Raw genomic sequence first — 19098 nt, forward strand, 5'->3', positions numbered from 1 at the left:
GTTAAATTGGAGTTTAGCCCATATTGGGGGGATATTGGGGGGGACCAATTATTTTTTTTTTATTTTTTTTTCTTCTTTTTTTTCTTTCTTGTTTTGTTTTGTTTTGGGTTGTTTCGTTTTGTTTTGCTTTGTGTTGTTTTGTTTTGTTTTGTGTTGTTTTGTTGTGTGCTGTGTTGTTTCGTCTTGTGCGGTCCCATTATGTTGGGAAAAAAAAGAAAAAGGACACCATGCAAATGAATTTAAGAATATTCTTTTTGTAAAGTTATATACCAATAATGGTTGAAAGATGAATTTATATTGTCAGTGTAATGGTTATTATACATTGATTTGGAAGCATTGTAAAATATTACTTTTGTTTATTGGTGTTCAATTATTAAATAAATATAATAAAAAAAAAAAAAAATCGCATGCTCTATCTGAATCATGAAAGAAAAAAATTGGGTTCAGTGTCCCTTTAAATTATTTACATGTGACAATATCTTGCATTGTAAAATCACTTATATTGTTTATTTTGAATATAATCTTATTTTGTAAAATTGTATACATTCAATTTATTTCTAAAAAAGTAAGAAAAAAAAAGGGGGGGCGTTATTCTGAAACTGCACAAATTGAACCGTCGTAGACCGAGGGCCACCTGTACATATATTTGTATAAATGTGTATATATACTAGATATGTGCGATTAGTTTCGGATCGATTCGTAAATTCAGAAAATTTGGCAATTCGGATCGAACCGAATTTCCGAATTAAAATACTGCCGAATTTACCGAATAAATCCGAAGTAAATTCGGATGGCCATGGATTACACTAGTATTGTACAGTATAAGTCTAATCTCACCTAACACTTACCGAAATTCCGAATTGAACCGAACCGAATTCAGCCGAATTTAGTACATAATATGATAATACTAGTCTAATATCCCACATAACACTTATCGAAATTCCGAATTTCCGAACCGAATCCAACCGAATCCGAAACAAATCCAAACCGAATTTATTCTAATCCGAATGAATCCGAAACAAATCCGAACCGAATTGATTCAAATTTTTCCGAATTCGAATCGCTCCGAACCGAAATTTGAAAAAATCTGAATCGATCCAAACCGAACCAAATTTTTTCGCCATGCACATGTCTAATATTTACATATATATAATGATATATATAGGTGTGTATATATGTGTGTGTATATATATATATATATGTTATGGGTAAAGTTAGATATTGGGTAATCCGATTACTAGGATTAACCGGGTAAAACGGACATTTCCCAAGCGGCTGTGGGTAAAGCCCGATGTAAGATCATAAATCCCCTCATTCCCCGAGGTTCACTTGGGGTGGATGCCAGAGGATCGGCAGGGCGCCTTCGTTGAACCCACTCAGACGGAGGCAAAAAAAATAGTGTATTTGGGGGAATTACAGTACATCAGGCTTTACCCACAGCCGCTTGGGTAATGTCCATTTTACCCGGGTAATCCTAGGATTAACCGGATATCTTACTTTACCCGTAACATATATATGTATAGAAATATATTTAAAAAACAACAACACATTATATATATATATATATGTGTGTGTATTTAGGAATAAATAGAACATAGTTAAAGAAAAAGAAAGTGGCACTAGCACTACAGTATTATTGGCGAAGGGGTGCTCAATCTGGTTTAATAGTTATATATACCTTAAGAGCTAGAGTGCTGGTGCACAGGGACAAATTGCAAATAAAGTCTTGATCACTAGAGGGATCAGGACTAGAAAACGTGCACTTGTTTAGCACTTCTAATACCCCAGGTTAGTGAGGTTACAGACTCAAGAGTTGGACCAAAAGGGCCTAATTAAAATTAAAACATAACTTTTATTACGACAAAGGTTAATAAAATCACTGTGTGTGTGTGTGCAATTTAAAAACACATAGACGCTCGAATAAAAAAGTTTGAAGATTTATGAAACTATCTTGTTTGGTAGAAATATATATAGCCTAAATAGGCTATATATGGGGGAATACATTTGAAGCTTGGCTATTTGCGTACTACGATTTATCACTCTTGCAAAAGCTTTTTACATTCAACTTGTAATACGCGCGTAAAAAGCTTACTTTTAGTGAATTTACTGCTTGAGTGGAATCTCTAAATTGAGCGCCACTTGTAATTTAGCCCTTAGTTGGGTGCACACGCATATCTTATAACTGAATGAATGCGTATATGACATCACCTGCCAGCTCACATTAGTGCATTGCTGCTGCTGACAATATTTACAAATATTTAACAAAGGATACCAAGAAAACAAACTAAATTTGACAATAGAAATTCATTTGAAAGTGTCTTAAAACTGCATGATTTATCTAAATCATTAAAGACTAAGTACAGAAAGATCGGCAGTAACTGTTCTATGCTATACCAGTTTATTGAAGACATATTTAGGTTTTATGCTGCCTTAGGCCCAGTCTTCTGTAAAACCTTATTATGGGCCAGATTACAAAATATCCCTTCACAATTTATTTACGCTACACTTTGTAATACCAGCGCACGCAATATTACAAATTAGGTGCAATGGGCTCACAAGATTGCGCTTCCATAGGTTCCAATGGGAGCCTCGTTTTCTTGCCGTGAGACATGGCATGAGAACCTAATGCAGAGAAGGGGGTAAGTCGCGCAGCAAAGGGGAAGAAAATTGAAACGCATACTGTACATCTGCCACTTTTAACTGCTAAAAACTGCTTTGTGCAGTTATTTTTATTAAAAATATTATTAAAAAAAGAGAAAAAAGCTACATGTTTTTTAAAATAAAAAAAGTAAAACATTCTTTGGGGGGTGGGGGTGGGGCAATTGGGGCATTTTTGAAAATTAACCAGAGGTTAATTTTCTGAGTGCTAATTGCTACCGCGAGATCGAAGTATCAATAACCAGCCACTTTATCAAGCGCCCATAAATAGGCAATTTTGCCTGTTTACGGACGCACAATAAATTTGCGTTCCACTTGTAATCAAGCCCTATATGTTTTTGAGCCTGATGATCAAAAAGTCTCTGGCATGGACAGAAATCACGTAAACTTCTTTTTTTCTGCATTATATTGTAATGTATTTGTCTTTCCTTCATATCCAGAACCCTGCATAGCGAGATAAACAGCTCTCAAGTTAAAGGGCCACTAAACCCAAAATCTTTTTTTCATGATTCAGATAGAGAATACAAATGTAATCAACATTACAATTTACTTCTATTATTTATTTTGCTTCATTTTTTAGATATCCTTAGTTGAAGAAAAAGCAATGCACATGGGTGAGCCAATCACACGAGGCTTCTATGTGCAGCAACCAATCAGCAGCTACTGAGCATATCTAGATATGCTTTTCAGCAAAGAATATCAAGAGAATAAAACAAATTAGATAATAGAAGAAAAACTGTGGGTTTAATGTCCCTTTAAATGTTTCCCTAATAAAGTTCTTTGAAGGACCTCACAGTACTAACAAGACATAATCTTATGGACGAGAGAGCATTAGAGAATAGGGAGACTTAAATAACTTCCTTTAACTCCAGGTCCTTTTTCTTTCTCATTACTGAGACAGTGTACTGTAACATTGGTTTCCCCTTAAAGTTTCCAGTGAATTGTTATACCAGCAGCAGAGTATAAAAAAATATAAAAAAAGTTCTTTTTTGTGTTTATTTTTGTATTTGAAATAACCAGTTTTGTTCTTTGCCACCCTAGCCCATTTAAATTATCATGAAGGGAAATCAGGTCTCATTGTTTTATTTCTTCCTATTCACACATGCTTCCTTATCTTTGTCTGTATACCAAAGTCCAATACAATTTAAAATTATAATTGTATTACTTATCTCTCCTACCCCAATTGGAAGTGTAACTTCTACTGGCAGTGTTTACAATGCTTTTCTATGGCTAATTCTTAAAATGTTCAATATAGGTGGGGCTACCATAGGCAAAAGTAGCTATTTCAAAAGCCGAAATAAGGGTAAATAAGCTATTTGTAATAGTTTCTTTGTAATGGGAACAAATTAAAGTGAAGACATTTTTACAGTTCACTGTCCCTTTAATGTCCCTTTAATCTCCTCTTCAAATGGGTAGTATTTGAAGATAATGTTCTGAACACCCTGCAATATTTAATCTGTATTTAATTAATTTTTGACTTTTTTTAAATATTATGTATACAGTTATCAAAATGTATTTCTAATGTGTTCATCAGGTTAATGCTGGCATCATATTCTTTGTTTTTTTATTTTTTAATAGAAAAAAGACTTTAATGTGGAAAATCTGAGTAAGCCGGAACTGCGTTTTCTTTTAAGTATATTGGAAGGAGAATTGGAAGCAAGAGACCTTGTGATAGAAGCCTTAAGGGTAAGTTTTATTTTTATACCGTTTTAGTTTTAATACTGTAACATATTTCTAATTGCTTGCAATATTTAACATATATATTAGATCTTATACTGTATCTATTTGCAATGTTGCACAAGTGTTTTGAAAACTATACCCATTGCTAATAGTAAACACTTAGATAAAAATATGTGCAAACAATTGCGAGATTTCAATTATGGGATCGGGTCTGGGGGGCGTCCCTATGACGCTAGGAACGCCCTCCAGACCGTGATCAAATCCTGCAAGCGCAGTGGGCTTCAGGACAGCCGTTAGCTATGATGTTGTATTCGGTCATAACGGCTTTAAAGCCCAGTGTCGTTGTGACGGAATACAACGGCGTGAAAAGGTTAAGTGTAGTAAAACAACTTTACAATATACCCCCTTTCCTATAATTTAAGTCTGAAAGTTAAAGGTTTTTCAATTGTGACAAATGGATGAGCAAGTCAGGCTTCACAAAACTAACTCTGCTGCATATTTGTCACTAAGGGCTCGATTTATCAAGCTACGGCAGGCTGGGGCATACATATGCGCTCCTGTCTGCTGCAGCTCACCTCTGGTGGACAGAATTCTGCTGGTGGAATTTAACATTGCATGCGAGCTCTATTTTGCGCTCGCTTGCAATGCCGCCCCTGCCCGCGCACAGCCAATCACGCATAGGCAGGAGCTGACAATCTCCCTGGTCACATGAGACCGGGGAGATTGAAATTCTCCACATAAGAGGTGGAGAAGAGTGTAGAAAGTAGCAGTCTAATGGCCGCTGCTTGATAAATACGAATTGCAGGTTCTCTTGTGAGAACCTGCAGTCGTAGATGGGAGAAGGGCTTGATAAATCGAGCCCTAACTGGCTTCAGCTGAGATTATCAGATAAGGAACTGAAAAACAATGAATAACATAATTAATGTGGTTAGTTGTGTCTGCTCCGGTAACAAGGCAAATGATAGGTGCAGTTTGGCTATTAAAAAAAATTGCAACAAACAAGATCTTTAAGTGTGTTAACTGTTCCTTTAAATTACATTAGTTTGCAATAATAAAAAGCTTTTTATATGGTTCTGTGGAAGGAAACTGCTAGTGATTGGCAGCTACCACTAGATTAACACACACATTTACCCGATACCATTTTTTGCAATGTTCTTTTTAAATAGTCTGCATGCAAAATAATCTTTTCAAGTTGTGTGAGTTTTTTCTATAACTATTAATACATAAGATATATACCATGGTTTCTGGATGGCCTGTAAAGAATGGTGATTTATTTGTTTTTGGTGGTGAGTAAGTTAATTAAAAAAAAAAAAGGATGCATTTTAGTACTTCCCTTACACTGACCTCATCAAGTTAGAGAGGTATTTTTAATGCATATAATTAATGAATATTCAAAATTGCATAAGTGACCAAACTGCATAGAATTACTTTATTCCTGAATCTATGCTGCAGTGTCACAATGCAACTCATTATAGGTATATATTTCACAAGTAGAGAAAATGGACAGTAGTGTATATAATCACACGCCTTATTAGCCCATTACAATGACCCTGTAGCATACAAAAACTCTGATTGGTGAGTTTGCACATTGCAAGCTCTGCACCAATCAGAATCTGCATATGTTTTGAGTTTGGTGAGGCCATTCTGAGAATGCTATTATAAAATTAGGATAGAAAAAGCTTTTTTTTTAAAAATGTTTTGAAGAGCTGTAATGCATTTTTTGTAAACTAAACTTGGAGACAAAAGACCTCTTTTTAATATACAGCAATACTGCCCTTTATCAGACCTGTTTTTTTTTTACTACCAAGCTTTAAGGAGACATAAAACATTTTGACATTTAATATTACAACCGCAAAGTATTACTGTCTCTTTAAAGGCCACAAGTCCAGTGAACAGTATTTTTCCTCAGTGCTTCTTTCTTTAAAGCATTCCTATTTGTATACCTTAAATATTTGTATTATGTAGAATTAATAGCAGGTTTTTTTTTAAATTAAACAAAGCCAACAAGATAGTAATAATGTTCTTAAATAACATTTATTGGCTGACCATGGCTGGCAGTTCACCAAATTTAAAAAAAAAAAATGGATTCTCTTTGGCAAATGCTGCCATTGGTATGAGCCAAGAAAATGAAGTTACTGCAGGTTAGATTAAATGTCCCTCTTTTGATGGTAAAAATAAAATGTGATTAGACTTGGTGACAGAGTGGGTGGATGACATTTTAAATCAGTTATTATTATTAGTAATTGACCCATTAAACGGATAAAGCATTAATATCCCCACTAACAAGCAATGTTACAGTTAAAAATAGGAATACATTAAAAAAGTGTAAGTTTGAATTGATGTTTGCCTAGGCTTAATGGATCTTCCATCAACAGCAATATTCTAAATCATTATTTACACTGCCCAATAAATCATTAAGCAGACTTGTAAGTGAAGCATTAAGTTTAATGAATTGCTTCCAGTCTCTTAGTATATTGCAATACAGGCACTAAAAAAAGTGCACATGCAAAGTTTAAAGAGATATGAAACCTATACAATTTATTTCATGATTCAGATAGATCAGTGTTTCTCAACAGAGGTCATAGAGTACCTCAACAGGCCAGGTTTTCATTATATTGCAACTTGAGCACAGGTCAAATTATCAGCTGATCAGTTACCATGGTTACTAACCTGCTCTCAACCATCAGCTGATTATTTCACCTGTGCTTTAGTTCAGCTATAATTAAAATGTGGCCTGTTAGGGGTACTTCTTATTAGTGCTCTAGCAAATGGATAACATTCTTACAAAACTGCTGCCATACAGTGTTCCAGAAATGGGCTGGCTCCTGTGCGTACATCCCTGCTTTTCAACAAAAGATACAAAAAGAATGAAAAAAGATAATAGAAGTAAATTATTAGAGTTATACAACAAAGATGTGCAGTGCTCTATTAATTTCTTAATCCTGTGTAAGCATGGGGGGGGGGGGTGTAATAGCATGAACTTTATGTTCTATCCATTTATACTCAGGCCTCGATTCTCTGAGGCAGGTTAAACATTCAATATTAAACAGCCAATATAAAGGAAAAGAAATCCCTTAATATATAACAGTCATATCCTTATATCGTTCAAAAAAAACCTCGGGGTTTCAGTGGATAAACAGTAAAGGAAAAACTTTTGCTTGTTGCAGTCGCCTTCTATTTCCTCGCTCACTCGGCTTTATTTAGCTCCTAGCGGGATCCCTTTAGGGAACAAGATAGGACTTACTTGGCGGTACGTAAAAATAATTTCCTCTGTAATCCACTTCCACATCTAGCGGACGCTGCTCCATTGTGTAGCTGTTACAAACTCTGCTTTTCTTGCTTTGCTTTAGCCTGTGTAAAAGGACTACTCCTGAGACTTGTAAAAGGACGCTTTGCACCCCTCCTGCACTGCCATTCACTGTGGCTCTGGATCCTGTAATGCTAACTCCTCCAGGTTTGCAACAATTAAGATTGATTAAAGAAATAGGGTAGATTTAGGCTTTGATCCAAGGTAAACAAATATTTATCTTTATTATTTTTTCAAAACTGAAAGATTAACACATAGGATAGTGTGTAAAACCTTCTTATATGACTTGGAACTGCAAATAAGGTACCTTATTCAAAGTCTGTTGATTAATAATATCGCAAAAGACAAGCTAAGTGTTCAATAACTATTGTGATATAATTACTGTGACATACAGAAAACGGCTCAAACACCTAGCCTAAATCTTTTGGTCATATCACAAAAAGGCTTATTTCAAAAAGGCTGAAAATAAACACCTATTGTTGAACCAGGTGTCAATAGTTGTCTTCAACAACGATCTCTAACAACTGTATTTCTACCAATTATACATTATTTTCTACCTTTGGTGCATTTTATGAGCGAAAAGCCAAATCTTTTACAAAAAGTATTTTTAAATACCTACCAAGGTATAAACTGGACTTGCTAATTTTACACACATATATCATATACTAATTTTAGCTACACCTCAATATAATTGGTTGGTACCAACTTTCTCACATAACCACTTTAAGATTAAGCAATTTCGACTGACTGTTTTATATTGATTCTAATAAAAGAATATTATTTGTAACCAATAATCTTTGTATATTTTTTTATTATTATTTTTTATTTCTCCAACATTGGTGTGTCCAGTCCACGGCGTCATCCTTACTTGTGGGAATATCTCAGGAAATGGCAAAGAGTCCCAGCAAAGCTGGCCATATAGTCCCTCCTAGGCTCCGCCCACCCCAGTCATTCTCTTTGCCGTTGCACAGGCAACATCTCCATGGAGATGGTTAAGAGTATGTGGTGTTTAGTTGTAGTTTTTTATTCTACTATCAAGAGTTTGTTATTTTAAAATAGTGCTGGTATGTACTATTTACTCTGAAACAGAAAAAGATGAAGAATTCTGTTTGTGAGAGGAAGATGATTTTAGCAGACAGTAACTAAAATCCTTTGCTGTTTCCACATAGGACTGTTGAGATGAAGTAACTTCAGTTGGGGGAAACAGTTAGCAGACTTTTCTGCTTAAGGTATGACTAGCCATATTTCTAACAAGACTGTGTAATGCTGGAAGGCTGTCTTTTCCCCTCATGGGGACCGGTAAGCCATTTTCTTAGTCTCAAGCAGAATAAAGGGCTTAATATGGGCTATAAAACTGGTAGACACTTTTATGGGCAAAATCGATTGCTTTATTTTCAAGTAGATCAGAAGACCAGAGACTCACTCCGTTGGTGGCTAACCCAGGATCACCTGTCCCAGGGAATGAGCTTCCGCAGACCAGAGTGGGTCATCGTCACGACCGACGCCAGTCTAGTGGGCTGGGGCACGGTCTGGGAATCCCTGAAAGCTCAGGGACTATGGTCTCGGGAAGAGTCTCTTCTCCCGATAAACATTCTGGAACTAAGAGCGATATTCAATGCTCTCAGGGCTTGGCCTCAGCTAGCAAAGGCCAGATTCATAAGATTCCAATCAGACAACATGACGACTGTTGCGTATATCAATCATCAGGGGGGAACAAGGAGTTCCCTGGCGATGAAAGAAGTGACCAAAATAATACAATGGGCGGAGAATCACTCCTGCCACCTATCTGCAATCCACATTCCAGGTGTGGAAAACTGGGAAGCGGATTATTTGAGTCGTCAGACATTCCATCCGGGGGAGTGGGAACTCCACCCGGAGATCTTTGCCCAGTTGACGCAACTATGGGGCATTCCAGATATGGATCTGATGGCGTCTCGTCAGAACTTCAAGGTTCCTTGCTACGGGTCCAGATCCAGGGATCCCAAGGCGACTCTAGTGGATGCACTAGTAGCGCCTTGGACCTTCAACCTAGCTTATGTGTTTCCACCGTTTCCTCTCATTCCCAGGCTGGTAGCCAGGATCAAACAGGAGAGGGTCTCGGTGATCTTGATAGCTCCTGCGTGGCCACGCAGGACTTGGTATGCAGACCTGGTGAATATGTCATCGGTTCCACCATGGTAGCTACCTTTGAGACAGGACCTTCTTGTTCAGGGTCCATTCGAACATCCAAATCTGGTCTCCCTCCAGCTAACGGCTTGGAGATTGAACGCTTGATTCTATCAAAGCGTGGGTTTTCAGATTCTGTGATAGATACTCTGGTTCAAGCCAGAAAACCGGTAACTAGAAAGATTTACCATAAAATATGGAAAAGATATATCTGCTGGTGTGAATCCAAGGGATTCCCATGGAATAGGATAAAAATTCCTAAGATTCTTTCCTTTCTACAAGAAGGTTTGGATAAAGGATTATCTGCGAGTTCTCTAAAGGGACAGATTTCTGCTTTATCTGTCTTACTACACAAACGACTGGCAGTTGTGCCAGATGTTCAAGCATTTGTTCAGGCTTTGGTTAGGATCAAGCCTGTTTACAGACCTTTGACTCCTCCCTGGAGTTTAAATCTAGTTCTTTCAGTTCTTCAAGGGGTTCCGTTTGAACCTTTACATTCCATAGATACTAAGTTGTTATCTTGGAAAGTTTTGTTTTTGGTTGCTATTTCTTCTGCTAGAAGAGTTTCTGAGTTATCTGCTCTACAGTGTACTCCGCCCTATCTGGTGTTCCATTCAGATAAGGTTGTTTTGCGTACTAAGCCTGGTTTTCTACCAAAGGTTGTTTCCAACAAAAATATTAATCAGGAGATAGTTGTACCTTCTTTGTGTCCGAATCCAGTTTCAAAGAAGAAACGTTTGCTACACAATTTAGATGTAGTCCATGCTCTAAAATTCTACTTAGAAGCTACAAAAGAGTTCAGACAAACTTCTTCTCTGTTTGTCGTCTATTCTGGTAAAAGGAGAGGTCAAAAAGCAACTTCTACCTCTCTTTCCTTTTGGCTTAAAAGCATCATCCGATTGGCTTATGAGACTGCCGGACGGCAGCCTCCTGAAAGAATCACAGCTCACTCCACTAGGGCTGTAGCTTCCACATGGGCCTTCAAGAACGAGGCTTCTGTTGATCAGATATGTAAGGCAGCGACTTGGTCTTCACTGCACACTTTTGCCAAATTTTACAAATTTGATACTTTTGCTTCTTCGGAGGCTATTTTTGGGAGAAAGGTTTTGCAAGCCGTGGTGCCTTCCGTTTAGGTAACCTGATTTGCTCCCTCCCTTCATCTGTGTCCTAAAGCTTTGGTATTGGTTCCCACAATTAAGGATGACGCCGTGGACCGGACACACCAATGTTGGAGAAAACAGAATTTATGCTTACCTGATCAATTACTTTCTCCAATGGTGTGTCCGGTCCACGGCCCGCCCTGGTTTTTTAATCAGGTCTGATGAATTATTTTCTCTAACTACAGTCACCACGGCACCCTATGGTTTCTCCCATTTTTTCCTCCTGTCCGTCGGTCGAATGACTGGGGTGGGCGGAGCCTAGGAGGGACTATATGGCCAGCTTCGCTGGGACTCTTTGCCATTTCCTGTTGGGGAAGAGATATTCCCACAAGTAAGGATGACGCCGTGGACCGGACACACCGTTGGAGAAAGTAATTTATCAGGTAAGCATAAATTCTGTTTTTTATTTTTGAATTAGAACTTAATAATTTTAAGATATTATTCTATGAAAATTCTTTAAAAACTAAAAAACGTTTTTTTCTATACATTTCTTTATATAAACATAGACATAGAAATACAAATACTACTAAGACCATTGTCATTTGGTAGATATTAAGCCAGTGTTTGCACACAGGCGCACACATATAAGACAATCATAACTGCTACTAAAACTATTTATTCAGATGACTTGGGGTATCTGATTTTTATGTGAAGTATTATCTACCACCAGCGCATAGATTTTTAGTTGTTTAATCATAGTGTGTAAAACCGCTCTGTCTTACGCGTTTTGGCAAAACAAGTATGCCGTAATCATAGACCATACAATCAACCTTACACCTGTGGCTTAAATGCCCAGGTGTTAACACACTCCCACTTGTCTTTACACCAAACTCCTCCCTTTAGACGAATCTATGTACAAAGTAATGTATACTCATTATGTATAAAATAAAAATATAGATCTGCTATAAACTTTACTGCAGACTTAAAAATAAATCTATAGTATCAGGTTTAAACAACTAAAAAGTTCCATTTAGTATGTCCATTTCTGAATTATTTGTTACTATTTCCTTTGTTTTAAAATATTTTTTAAGGATTAAAGATCTTATAAATTGGGTGGGGGAGGTAAGAGAGCTGTTTGAGAGGGGTCAGGGAGGGATCAGGGGGTGGGATGTGTCAGGTGGGAGGCTGATCTCTACACTAAAGCTAAAATTAACCTTACAAGCTACCTAATTAAGCCCTTCACTGTTGGGCATAATACAAGTGTGGTGCGCAGCGGCATTTAGCAGTCTTCTAATTACCAAAAAGCAATGCTAAAGCCATATATGTTTGCTATTTATGAACAAAGGGGATCCCAGAGAAGCATTTACAACCATTTGTGCCATAATTGCACAAGCTGCTTGCAAGTAATTTCAGCGTGAAACCTAAAGTTGAAAAAAGTGAGCATTTTTTTTTTATTTGATCGCATTTGGCGGTGAAATGGTGGCATGAAATATACCAAAATGGGCCTAGATCAATACTTTGGGTTGTCTACTACACTACACTAAAGATAAAATTAACCCTACAAGCTCCCTAATTAACCCCTTCACTGCTGGGCATAATACACGTGTGGTGCACAGCGGCATTTAGCGGCTTTCTAATTACCAAAAAGTAACTCCAGAGCCATATACTGTATGTCTGCTATTTCTGAAAAAAGGGATCCCAGAGAAGCATTTACAACCATTTGTGCCATAATTGCACAAGCTGTTTGTAAATAATTTCAGTGAGAAATCTAAAGTTTGTAAAAAAGTGAACAATTTTTTTTATTTGATCGCATTTGGCTGTGAAATGGTGGCATGAAATATACCAAAATGAGCCTAGATCAATACTTTGGGTTGTCTACTAAAAAAATATATATACATGTCAAGGAATATTCAGGGATTCCTGACAGATATCAGTGTTCCAATGTAACTATCGCTAATATTGAAAAAATGGTTTGGAAAAAGCAAAGTGCTATTTGTATTTATTGCCCTATAACTTGCAAAAAAAGCAAAGAACATGTGGGTATTTCTAAACTCAAGACAAAATTTAGAAACTATTTAGCATGGGTGTTTTTTGGTGGTTGTATGTAGATGTGTAACAGATTTTGGGGGTCAAAGTTAGAAAAAGTGTGTGTTTTTCAATTATTTCATCATATTTTATAAAAAAAAAAATTATAGTAAATTATAAGATATGATGAAAATAATGGTATCTTTAGAAAGTCCATTTAATGGCGAGAAAAACTGTATATAATATGAAAATAGCCCTGGTCCTTAAGGGTAAGACAATTGAAAAATGGTCTTGTCCTTAAGGGGTTAAAATCTTTGCAATACAGTTATTTTCCTTGCTGTTCCTATAATATAAATAAGAATGTCGTTGATTCCCCACTGTCCCCAGTGAGACTAGAGGGCATTCCAAAGAATTCAGAATTCTGACCCTCCAACATGCTGCACAGTGACTGCTTGAAATGTGTATCAGCTGATGTATGTACTCCAATTTACAAGGAGATAAAGTACTCAAGAAGGTTTTTCCCCCCAAGTATTTCTACACTGCAAAACAATGTAAATTTAGTTAACACAGTTGCAGTTTTCTATACTTATAAAACATTTGTTTTGCATAACAAATTAGAGCATTTGATTTTTGCATTACCATATTCCTTTAATATTTCAGTTCCTTTTCTTCCTGAGAGAAGGCTGATAAATATTGTATACTATACATAGACAGTGGATTGTATTGCAACATTAATCATTTATACAGTGTTGGGAAATGATACCCTCCTACTGCCTCCAACTAAATATTTCCTGTATTTTTTTTCTATTAAAGGACATATTTGGAGTTGTTAAAGGGATATAAAAATGCACTGACAAATACTTTAAAGGACACTAAGCACATTGTAATTAATTACAAGACATTTCTGTTGTGTTGCATTAGGATAACATATCAGCCAAGTCTTAACGTTTTTAAAACAAATTAACAGCCTTTTTACTGAGATTATTTTCAATAGCCAAACTCCACCAATCATTTGTCTTATTTGGAGGAGCCAATCTGGGCTTTAGTCTACAGACAACAAGGCTAGTCATTGTCATAATGCTAGTGCAAGATGCTTTGTTTTTCAGTTGTTATATAAGATAGTTTGCCTTAAGAAGTCAGCAGGGGGCATTGCATGTTCTGCGAATTAGAAATTGCTCAATTTCCAGAGCTAAATTACATGAAATGGGGGGAAAATAAATGATGAAAGTATATTGCAAAGTTTTTTTATTATGCATATCTAAAATATTTTTATAAAAATCTTCAGGTGTTTACTGTCCCTTAGATCATTGTTTATTGGACTATTGTTTACATATAACTCTGTGTTTAACTCCAGCAAAGGGGTTAAGCACACAACTCCAGAACAGAAAAGCACCAGCATTGCAAGACTGGAACTGAACTCAGACAGTGAGCCTATGACAAGAGGCATATGAACATTATCTCCAATCATCAGCCATGTTCAAATCTGGAGAAGTACATTGCTACTCCCAAACGGACTTTAACTGTCTATTTAAAGGGACATGAAACCCCAACATTTTCTTTCATGATACAGATAGAGAATACAATTTTAAACAACAATCCAATTTACTTCTATTATCTAATTTGCTTCATTCTTTAGATATCCTTTGTTGAAGAAATAGTGAGGAACATTGGTGAGCCAATCACAGGAATTATCTATGTGCAGCCACTAATCAGCAGCCACTGAGCCTATTTATATATGCTTTTCAACAAAATATATCAAGAGAATGAAGCAAATTAGATAATAGAAGTAAATTGGAAATTTGTTTAAAATCGCATTCTCTTTCTAAATCATGTCCCTTTAACCCTTTTGCAGGATACGGCTGTGCAATAATAACATACTCTTTATACATTACAGTATGTACTTATTGGACTTTTATGCCCCTTTTAAATGAAAACATGTGTTTAAGGCGCCCTTGATTGCATAATGTCTGTATGTCTGTATTCAGACGTCTAAGTCTTGCCTCTTTATCTGTTATCAGTAACTAAAATTGTAGATGCAGCGTTAGCATTTTATTTTTATCGTATTTAAGCATTTGTACAAATTCATGGTTCTGTTTCTTTCTTTAATAAGTATCAGCAGGTAACTGGTATTTTATTCATTTTTTTTTTTTTTTTTTGTAGCATAATCTTTTTCTCTCAATTTAGATAACTTAGGAGAAAATGACAAATAATTGTAAAGGTGATGGGAACAGCATTCATTTTGTTCTGTCAAGAGTGATTTCTCTGATATAAGATCAATATATCATTAAGTAGAAGCCAGAATGATGCATAGTGTGGAGCAGTCAGTGAAGAAAAAAATATAACCTGGTGGTTATTTGAAGCCATGAAGAATTTTATTAGACATTTCAAGGGAATTTGCTGTTGTATTCCTGTAATTAGCAGCAAATAAAATGATGTTGCAGTGCTTACTGAATACAATTAAAGGGACATGCACAGTTTATTTTACAACCAGCTGGCCCACTAAAATGTATTTGCTTATTGCCTGCTTGTCCATATCTGTTTATATTCTGTAATTGTTTAATAGTTGCAAATTGCATTCTACAAGGTCTGGTTAGTCAAAAAAAAAAGTGCTCAATCACTATAGCTCCTATCTGATCTTATTCCTTTGAAGGGACATTCTAATGCAAAAGTGACATAAATAAAGGGACATTATACACTCGTTTTTTCTTTGCATAAATGTTTTGGAGATGATCTATTTATAAAGCCCATAAAGTTTTTTTTTTTAAATGTATAGTTATTTATTTTTAAATAACATTGCTCTGATTTTCAGACTCCTAACCAAGCCCCAAAGTTTTAGGAGAATACTGATGTATACCTACTCCAGCTTGCTCCTGTTTGTGTAAAGGATCTTTTCATATGCAGAGGAAGGGGGAGAGGGGAGTGTCTTATTTCCCACTTGCAGTGGGCTTTCCAACTGCCATTTCAACAGAGCTAAACTGAGAGCTTCTAAGTAAGTTTTTAAACAGTTTTATACTGGATTTTACTATATCAGTATCTGTGCAAGAATGGTCCGGCTCCTAACCTCACGTTTCTGCTTTTTCAAATAAAGATAGCAAGAGAACAAATAAAAATTAATTGGAGATTAGCCATTCCTGATTCTCACGCTGGAGGTGTCCTCCTCGGGCCTGCAGTGCTCAGATGAACTGTCTAGATTCAATTAAATCTGCTTGTGAAAGTAATATTTTGCAGAAAAAAACTTGAGGCAGCATTGCAAAATTGTGGAATTGAAAAAGATTCGTACCTGTCCCTTGTCACAGAGTTACAACAAAACCACTCACCATTAGAATCAATAGAGCAGCATCTATCTCTTACAGTTCAGTTCTTGGCACGTAGATCGAGTTCCACTGCGAAGGCTACAGTTATCCCAAAAACACCTTCAAAACAGAACAAATGAATAAAAGGAAGCTGGAAAAGAGAAATTAAATATAGAAATAAGACAACCTCGTCGGCTTGGAGAATAATGAGCCACAACTATGAGATGTCTTTAAAAATTCCTCATGCTGGGCCCGAGGTGTAGCTAAAAACATTGTGACGCACCTCTAGAGCGCACCAGAACACCCGCAGTTAGTCCCTCTATCTTATATCTGCGAGATTGCCGAGACACTTTTCATTTTATCCAGTGGCATTCATTTATCATAACAAAACATATATTAAAGGGAGAGGAAACAAAAATGTTTTTTATTTCATGAGATTCAGATGGAGCATGTGATTTTAAACAACTTTCTAATTTACTTCTATTATCATTTTGTCTTCATTCTCTTGTTATCTTTTGTTGAAAAGCAGACATGTAAGCTTAGGAGCAGGCCCATTTCTGGAGCACTAAAATATGCCAGCAGTTTTGCAAGAGCACTTGATGACAGCACTATTTGCTGCTATGTAGTGCGCCAGATGCCTACCTAGGTACCTTTAAATATAGGATATCATAGGAACAAAGCAAATTTGATAATAGAAGGAAATTGGAAACTTTTTAAAAATGGTAAGTTCTGTCTGAATCTGAAAATGTTGTTTTGGGTTTCATATCCCTTTAATATATTTGACACTTACAGACATTTACATAGCCAGTTTTTCAAGCATGTTTCTTTAGTGTTATGGCTGTAAATATTGTTTTTCTGTATTTCCCAGCATTTGATGTATTGGGCACCTCACAGGAATGGCCACTAGCGAAACGCTAGAAAAAATAGGTGGAGCAACGCTCCTTGAATTTCGAGAGGCCCCTCGGCAACAAGGCCACTAAGGTTATTTTTGCATCAGAATATCTGGTTTTCCATATACAGGTACAAATACCCAAATCTAGAATTCCAAAATCAAGAATTATTCTGTAATCTAGTTTTTTTTCATTATTTTTTTTTTAAATAAAATTATAACAAATGACCATTTTTCCCTGACAGTAAGTCACAATCTTCTCTGCCTGCGTCTTGGGTTTGTTTTTGTGTTTTAAAATGCAAATAATAGTCTCTTTTTTATTAAAACAACAAATAGTACCTTTCTGATTACAGTACTTTACTATATTTTTAAGGGTACTATGTATACAAAAGTATTAAAACTATTATTTGATGCATGTATAAGCTGTATTATGACATGTAAATATTGCCTAAATTACATGATACTTTTGTTTACATTTGATCTTATCCCCTATTTAAAGGAACACAAACCCCAATTTTTTTTTATTCTTTCATAATTTAGTAAGAGGATGCTATTTTAAACAACTTTCCAATTTACTTCTATTATCTAATTTGCTTCGTTCTCTTGATATCTTTTGTTGAAAACATATTTAAATATGCTCAATAGCTGCTGATCAATTCCATTGTGCGATTGGCTCACCCATGTGCTTTGCTATTTCTTCAACAAAAGGATATCTGAAGAATGAAGCAAATTAAATAATAGAAGTAAATTGGAATGTTGTTTAAATTTGTATTCTCAAGAAACAATTTGGGCTTCATGTCCCTTTAAGATGTCCCATTTTACAGATGCAAATATTCTAAAAAAAACATACTATTCCCAGGCAGTATGAATGATTGTACCTCATTTTACCATGTCTTATTATTATTATTATCATCTAATAGAGCGCCAACAGTGCTAATCTCTAAATAGCTTTGCCTATCTATTTCTTCTTTGAGTAATGGAACATTATTTTATATAAATGATCTTCTCCATTTAGCTTGCTGGAATATGAATTTTTCTATTTTTGTAGATTCTTTTGTTCCTTTTATTGGATCAGATTCCCTCTTCAGTAATTTCTCTACTGGTTTATACATTCTCCCTCAGCTGAACTCTATAGTCATTCTGTAATGCTTTTGAAAGATTTGGCATACATTTGTAAAAGGCCAAACTTCTCAGACTCTTCAATAACTCTCCAGATATTTTACATATGTTATTGAGTGTGATGTGCCTTTTAATGTCATCTTTTACAAACTACTAAACATGTATTACAACATTACTTACAACGGTGACACCCCTCCATCACACAGAAAATCAATTATAGAGGCTCAATCCAGAGCACATAATAAATAAAAAGCCAAAAGAAAAGGAAAAAATGATACAATTCTCTTATAAATTGGCCCCCAATATGTAAACCAATATGAACCACAGTGTGGGTGCACAAGGCACAACTATCAGTATATAAGTTTATCCACGGATGATAGTAACCAGATAGTGAAAACCCCATATTAACTACACAGGTACAGAATATACATAGGACCAATAAGAATGATCCTAGCGACTAACCCTGGCAGTGCATCAGCATAAACATACAGCAGTGTACAAGCATTAACACAATACCATATGTAGCATAGTGTCTAATACATTTGACCAGCTCCCTCACATCATATTCGTGTCAGGTGACCGCTACATTCATATACTGACCCACATAGTAAGAGGTGCCATATGTAGGCTGACCATATTGCCGCTTTAAGAAGGAACAGATGTGAAAAATACATATGTGAGGGTTCTTATACAAAACCATTTCTTTAAACAGCCCTGAAAACAGGCCTGACATATGTATTTTTCATATATGTCCCTTTTTAAAGCGGCAATATGGTTAGCCTAGCCATAAGGCATATACCACATGTAATAGCTGATGTACTAATATCTCATAACAACTTGAGGGGCACGAAGTGTATCACA

The 19098-nt window shown here is 35.9% G+C and overlaps 1 protein-coding gene across 1 annotated transcript in view; it reads left to right on the forward strand.

Moving 5' to 3' along the window:
* Positions 1-19098, forward strand: part of CTTNBP2 (cortactin binding protein 2) — a 404880-nt gene that overhangs the window by 52254 nt on the left and 333528 nt on the right. Inside the window, 1 exon segment of the mRNA XM_053716684.1 lies at positions 4237-4344. Within this exon segment, the coding sequence (XP_053572659.1) occupies positions 4237-4344 (108 nt within the window).

The sequence above is a fragment of the Bombina bombina genome, chromosome 6 (genome assembly GCF_027579735.1).
Source record: "Bombina bombina isolate aBomBom1 chromosome 6, aBomBom1.pri, whole genome shotgun sequence".
In the NCBI taxonomy this organism is placed as follows: Eukaryota; Metazoa; Chordata; class Amphibia; order Anura; family Bombinatoridae; genus Bombina; species Bombina bombina.